At 57.0% G+C, this 7,064-nt stretch overlaps 1 protein-coding gene across 5 annotated transcripts in view; it reads left to right on the top strand.

Annotated features, from left to right (window-relative positions):
- The window catches only part of MAP4 (microtubule associated protein 4), a 179,542-nt gene extending 173,180 nt beyond the window's left edge, over nucleotides 1–6,362 (top strand). For 4 of the 5 annotated variants that reach the window (XM_082499280.1, XM_082499283.1, XM_082499284.1 and 1 more), the window contains 3 exons: nucleotides 309–486; nucleotides 729–749; nucleotides 840–6,362. In XM_082499280.1, the coding sequence (XP_082355406.1) occupies nucleotides 309–486; nucleotides 729–736 (186 nt within the window). In that variant the 3' untranslated portion in view covers nucleotides 737–749; nucleotides 840–6,362. The remainder of the gene's footprint in view (nucleotides 1–308; nucleotides 487–728; nucleotides 750–839) is intronic. The other variant, XM_082499281.1, reaches the window with a different exon arrangement.
- Nucleotides 6,363–7,064: the final 702 nt, after the last annotated feature.

The raw sequence follows: 7,064 nt of genomic DNA on the forward strand, positions 1-7,064 counted from the left end.
CTGCGGACCCCGCGGGCAGGGACACGGTGCCTGCACTGGGACGCGCTGGCAGGGAGCGGCGTGGGGCCGATGGGTCTGCGGGGACCGAAAACGCTGTGAGAGGCTGGAAAGCCGGTCAGGCCGGTGCCTTCCCACCGAGTGGAGGGACCGCTTCCCCCTTCCAAACACCCCCTCGTCCCCGCGTGCGTCCCGGCAGCTGGGGAGGGCGGAGGGGGCTCCGGGAACCCGCACTTCACCCCCTATCCCGCACTCCCCATCTTCTATTGACTCGTCCCTGTCGTCCTCCCCACCCCGTTGTCTCATTGTAGGCTGAGGGCAGCGCGGAGCCAGGGCAGCTCCCGCCAGCCCCTCAGAACGGAGAGGTGACAGCGGCCCAGGCAGGCAGTGAGATGCGGGAGAATGGCGTAGGGCCGGCAGTGCCCACTGCCCTGAGCGGTGGTGACCAAAGGGAAATTCAGAGCTTCGAGACTCAGATACAAGAAACAAGTAAGTGCCTGTCTGTGCCTTCTCGCTACGCACTCCGCCGGGTGGGGTGGGGAGAGCACTGCAGCAGCGCAGAGAAGCCGCCCCCGGGCACCGGGCACACCGCTGGAACCTGACCGTTGAACTGTCTCTATCGATGTCTGTAGGGTTGGGGTTTGGTTTTGGGGTGGGTTTGGTTTTGGGTGTTTTGGTTTTTTTTTTTTTGGCCTTTTTTTTAATTCAGAAAATTGCCTTTTATTTTCCAGGCATCTAATGATGACATTATGGTATCGTCTTCCATTCCCCTCCTGTCCCCTCTCTCCTCCTCTTTCCTCCTCCCGCCCTTCCCCTTCTCACCTGCCCTTGTGTCGCTGCAGATTGAATCTCACAAGCTGACGTTCCGTGAGAAGGCCAAGGCTCGGACAGACCACGGAGCGGAAATCGTCGTCTCCAAAACCCCCAACCTTTCCAGCAGCACTTCCCCCTGGCGTAGCACATCCGTCAGCGAGAGCCTGGGCTCAGTCGCCTCCTTGTCACCGCTGCAACAGCCAGCTCCCCTCGCAGCGCTTTCTCCGCAAGGCTTGTGACCCCTCCCGGCCCCGTCTCCCACCCGCTCCCCCCGCGGAACGCAGCTTGGCTCTCTTAACCCGGCGTCTGGCTTTAGATGGGAAGGGGACAGCGTTTAGCAGGGCTCGCGTCCCTTTCGGCCGCGCTGGCTCCTCGGAGCAGCCTGGAGGCTCGCCCCCGCCCCGGTGCGCCGGGCTCTGCTGCTCCCTTCTGGGTTGGAAAGGGCTTCCATCCCTCGCCGCGCCTCGGCCCTTCCGCTTTTGGGGGGACACTAGAGCGGGCGGCAGTGTCGTGTGGCGCGGACGGGCGTCTAGTGACTTCCAGGCTGCGTCCCGCTGTCCCCAGCAGCGGGGAGGTGCGTGCCCAGCCTGGGCGGCGGGTGGCAGGGGAGGAGCGCGCCTGCGCTGCCGGTGGCTGAAGCCAGGCCAGAGTTAATAGGGATAAGCTGTGATCTTTCTTCCTTTCTTTCTTTCTTTTTCTTTTTAAAAAAAAAAAAACCAAACCCGACCTTTCCCTCCTTGCCGCTTCAGTTTCTGCTGATCCCGTTTGATGATGATATATATGATACACACACGTTAGGCTGTTTTAACTGTTGACTTTAAACCTTTTATTCTTTGTGACGCTGTGTTGATGATTTATCGTGCTACGAACCCATGCTAAGTTTCCTTTTCTCTTTCCTTCTTTTCCTAACCGTAGGAGAGTAGAGACATTAACCGCTGCTGCAGTGCTGGCTTCTTATTGACATATCCAGCAATTGTAACTTCTTTGTCGTTGTTTTGTTGGTTTGGTTTTTGTTTTTTTTTTTTTGTTTTGTTTTGTTTTTTTTAATATTTTAAAACGATGGAGCAAATTCATGGGATTAAGCCATGTCTGAAATGAAAGGCACAAGGATGTGTTAAAGGAAAACTTGCTGTAACAGATCAGATGAAGCCTGTGTTGACTGCGACGAGACGTGTTGAATCGATGCTTGTAAAAAAAAAAAAAAAAAAAAAAAACCAACAAAAAAAAAAAACCTCCTGTAAGGCCAACCCGCCAGCGCTGGAGGATGCCTAGGACCTTCTGCGCATTAGCAAGGCAAAGACGGTTTATTTATTAACTTGCACAGCCAAAACCCTGGGATTTCTCTTTTCCCAGCCGGGGCGTGAGGTCTGGAGGAAGGGCAGGAGGCTCCTTTGGCGCTGGAGTTGCAGGTTCCCGCAGGTTCCCGCAGGTTCCCGCGGGCTCCCAGTTGCGAGGCGAAAGCAGGTCTGTGGCGTGCGGGTGTGGTGGTTTCGCTGATGTATGGGGTGACCGTACGGTCAGGCTGAGCGAGTGCGGCGGGGAAGGCGGGAAAGGCGTCGAGGCAGAGGGAGCAGAAGGTGTGGGGAGGGCTTGGGGGGAGGCAGAGCCCCCGCGGGGGCAGGGGAGCAGGGGTTGGTGCCAGGGAGCCGCAGCTCTGACTAGGATGGAGATTTACCTCCTCTTCGAGGTGTGAGCTCCTCGTTTCATGTTGCAAATGACACTAAAGAAATGTAAATAAATTTAAAAAAAAAAAAAAAAAAGTGTTCTTGGTTGTCAAACTAATTTAAAGCAAAGAAAAAAAAAAAGACAAAAAAAAAAAAAGGCGGAATAACAAAATGCTGGGATCAAAGTGAAACGAACCAGGCGTGTGCTAAGGGGGGCTGCTCAAGGAGGGGACAGAGGGAAGCCTGCCGCTTCTCGTGCTTGTGGGAATATTTCTTTGGGAAGCCGACAATGACACGATAACCCGGAATCTGTATTTACACACAAAGATTCTTATTGCACTTGTATTTTTTATATTAAAGTTTGCATGATTTCTAATAAAATGGCATTAAAATGTACTAGTTTGCATCAAAGTCGTCTGCTAGTTTCATAAGTGCTTTTTCCTCTGAATACAAATTTAAATAAGCAATGCAGATTTGCACCTGAAAGGGGCGGTTATATATACCCTCGAGAACTCCCAGTGCTTCCCTTCCTCCTCCACCTCCTCCTCCTCCCTCCTCACCTTTCCCTCCCTCCATCCCACATCCCTCTAACCCCGCACCAGGGCAAGTGCCCGAGCTGGTGGCTCCCTGTCCCTGTTGTGTGTGCCGTGTGGCCTCGGCGCTTGCCACGGCCAGCCCTGGACTAGCCACCACTAACACCCTGGGCCCCCTCGCGCTCCTGGCGCCCGGCCGGCTCTGTGGAGAGGGGGGCCGGAGCTGGGGAAGGGGCTGCAGCCGCCCTCCCGCCCCGCATGGGGCAGGCAGCCGGCATTGCTGCCTCCAGCTCCGGCCTGGGGTTGGAAACCTCATTTCTGGCGAGCAGAGCTGTGTCGTGACGCTTTGAAACCCTCCAGCTGATCCCATGACGGTGCCGCCTCTGACCACCCGTTCACCCGCATGCCGCCCTCCGGTATATATCACTGCCCCTTCGCTGATGCTTCCTTCTTTCTCTTACTGCTAAATTCTAAACACCAGCTTGATCTTGTCGATCTTGGCGTTTGGGGTTGTTGTTTTTTCTCTTTTTCCAACACTTGAATGGAGGGGAAGTTTGGAGGCGAGGGACGGAGCGGGGAGCAGGCTCATCCCCCGGGCAGGAGAAGGCAGAGGCTGCGCTTCCCCAAGCAATAATGTCCATCTGCTGTGGGCAGGCGCTGGCGAGAGGGTCCTGTGCCCGCGGGCTGTGCGTGGAGCCCGGCTGCTCCGCCTGCCACCGGCAAATGCTGGCCGGCAGCGGGCTGAAGCCGACCTCCAGCCTCGCTGGCCGGGCAGAGGAGCAGGAAAGTTCGGTGATGGTCGCGGTGAACCAAAGAGGAGGTGGAAGCTGAGCTTGTGGTGTTCCTCCTGCTGCCCCCGGGGTGGGGGAGATGCCCCGGCGGAGGGAGGCAGCCGGGTGCTGGTCTCGGTTCAGGTGCCGCAGGAGGGCAAGTGGCAACATTGCACTTTATCTTCTGAGATTGCAAAAAAAAATAAATAATAATAAAGCAAGCAAACTCCCTGCAAAGGGACGGTAAGGCCACCTTCTCCCCCTGCATTGCTTTTGCTCTGGTGTATTGACTGCGCGGCAGTCTTGGATAAGGCTTTCACGTCTGCGTACGGTTGCGGTGGCATCAGGCCCGTCTGAACATGCACAAACCTTCCCCAACCCCCGGGGCTCAGCTGAACACTGACCGACCGGCCTGTGCTTCTGTGCCACTTCTCTAACACTTGTTGTGCCTGTGTTTAGCCGACAAACTAAATCCAGAGACACTAGTTTGGTGTGGTTTTTCTAGGACAGCTTCAGTTTTAATATGGATTTTTTTATTATTATTATTTTATTTTAAGGAAACGGCTGTACATATTGCTAGCCTGGGAAGAGATCTGTGTGTGGTGAAAACGACTTTAGTTGCCCAGCGGGAGAGGTGGGAGTGAGCTGGTTAGTGCTAAGACCTTAAATGAGGACCGTGGAGAAGCTGCTGGCCGGGCAGAGCGGGGAAGGAGCCAGGTGGGCCATCAGCGTCGTCTGGGGCTGGAGGGAGCAAATTCTCTTTGGAAATGGAAAAAAGAAAAAAAAAAAAGAGTTGTGGTCTGAATTAGATGCAACTTGAATGTACGTGATGCTGTCCTGGGATGCCATGTGTGGGTCCTGGCTTTCTCTTTGGCTGCGCGTGGGGTGACTCTGCTCTCGGGGGAGGCAGTGTGGGGAGAGGGGAGGGCTGGGGCAGCTGAGCTGGTGGCTTTGGTGAGCCGGGAGAAGTTGGGTGCTGGTGGGTTCAGTGCCGCTGGATGGGGCGCAGCAGCAGCATGGGCAGTGCTGGAGCTCGGGGCGTGCTGGAGCCTGGTCCTGCCTCGGGCGAGATGCTCAGCAAAGGCTTTTGCTCATGGTCAGGGTGGGCATTGGCTGGAGGTGTTAGCGCGGTCCCTCCCTGGCTGGTGGTGCCTGTGCGGGCAGGTGGCTTCCCCACAGCCTGGTCTGCTCAGCCGCTGTCCTGTCTGCTGGCGTCTCCCTGCGTATCAGTGGCATATACAGTTACTTTGGGGCTTTTTATACTGTTAAAGTACATTCGAGTAACCAAGCGTGTGGGCTTGAGGCCACAGGAACGGGAGGCCAGGAGCCTCCTGTTGGGTCGGAGTCCTGACCGCAAACTGAATGTAGTTTTCTACGCTGACCCTCGCTGTTGTCCCCTGCGTAGTGTCGGTGTGTGAGTGGGGCTCTGGGACCCCTAGTGTGTTTGTGTCGCTTAGGCAGAATTACTAGTTTTCTGGGAATGCAGCAGGAGCTCTGTGTCGGTGACATCCTCGGGGTGACGGGGGCTCCTGTGTCCTCCCAGCGTGTGGCAGAAGGGACTGGCTGAGTCCCTCCTGAGCTGCTCACGCTGAGCAGTGCTGTCCCGGCAAAAGGCTGAGCGGCCACAGCTGTCGGGAGACCAGCAGCCTCCAGGCTTGGGAGAAATGTCACCCGAAAACCCTCCTGGCCCGGGACAGCCTGTGGGTGGGGTGGAAAACTGCTACGGGAGGCAGCAGCGGAAAGCGTGCTCCGTCTCTCCTTCCTCCTCCCCACCTGAGTTCCAGCTAGCGTAAGCGTTTGCCTTTCAAATCTCTCTCTCGCGAGTCTCGCTGGCCACCAGCTGGTGTCTAGAGTAAGATCAGACACGAGACTCCTGTCTTGCACCCGCTGTGATCGTCCCACCCCCGCGCTGAGCATTGCCTGCAGCTTCCATTACCCCATAACATAGGTACAACGAGTAACGGCAGTGGGGGAAAAGTCTGCGTGGTGGGGCGGGACAGAGAGCACACCGTGGCGGGAGCCGAGGGCGCAGGACCTGGCAGGGCTGATCCTGGCTCTTGGCTCCCTCAGTGGTCTCGGGAAGTCATGTCACCTCCCTGCCTCAGTTTCCCCATCTGTATGGTGGGGATGATACTGCTCACCCCACCGGGCTGGTGTTGGGGGTGGGGCGGGACAGGGAAGCAGTGTTTAAAGTGGTCTCTAATGTGATGTATTAGTAGTATTATTATTATTTTTGTGTCATAGGATTGCTCTGCAGCGGTAGAGTCTCCTCCGCGGTGGCGGGGGCTGCCCAAGGGGGGAGCAGCCGCTGCGGGGCTGTACCTGTGCCGCGGTGCCGAGGGGAGGGCTGGGAACTGGGGGACCGTGCATGGGTGTGAGGTCTGAGACAGCAGCGGAGGGTGTGGGGCAGAGCCCTTCCTGCCCTGGGGGGGAGAATTTGTACTGGTTTGCTTCTGCCTCTCTGTCTCACCCTCCTGCGAGGGGCTGTAAGACTGTCGTCTCCTTTTAGCAACATTTCCTGACTTGATGTTGTGATTCTGACTATTGTAAAGGGTTGAAATAAAGCTTCTAGATGTTCCTCCTCAGCACGGGCCTGAGTTTGTGTGTGTGTGGGGGGGGGGGGGAGTGGGAAGGCGGGGGGGGTGGCAGGTCTAGGGGACACCTGATGTCCCACTGGTGGCAGAGGAAGGCACAGAGAAGGGGGTGAAGCCACATTGTTGTCTCTGATGCCTTCAGCTCTGATGCTCTGCTCCTCCAGCCTGGGCTCAGGGGTGGGGGGTTTGGGCTCACACCAGCCACTGGCCACCACCTCCCCATGGCCAAGGTCAGCCCATGGTGGCTGCAGAGCAGCAGTGTGGACCAGCTGCAGGCAGAGCTGCAGGCACAGCCCTCCCTTCATCCCAACAACCTACAGCGGGGGGTTTCATCCTTCTGCCCATCCCACCTGGCTCCTTGTCCAGCAGTGGCCAAGCCCAGCTCCTGTAAACCGCAGTGACTAAAGGGGGGCCACGAGGGTGTCTGTGCCCCCCCCGCCCCCGTCCTCCGGCTCCCCTCTCGCTCCCAACTGCTGTAACCCACACTGGGTTCTCACTGCTGCATCCTTCCTGCAGCCCTACGTCACCCCCTGGGTTCCCACTGCCCCCACACTCCCCAAGTGCCAGACCCCAGGGGAACACCGCTGCAGTCTGTTGCAGCAGCTCAGCCACAAGTGGGGGTAGAACCCACCAGATTTGGAGGCAGCACAGTCCCACAGTTGGTGGAAACAAAACATGAGAAGCCTCTTGAAA

This window comes from Vanellus vanellus, assembly GCF_965231255.1.
Source record: "Vanellus vanellus genome assembly, chromosome: 2".
Taxonomy (NCBI): Eukaryota; Metazoa; Chordata; class Aves; order Charadriiformes; family Charadriidae; genus Vanellus; species Vanellus vanellus.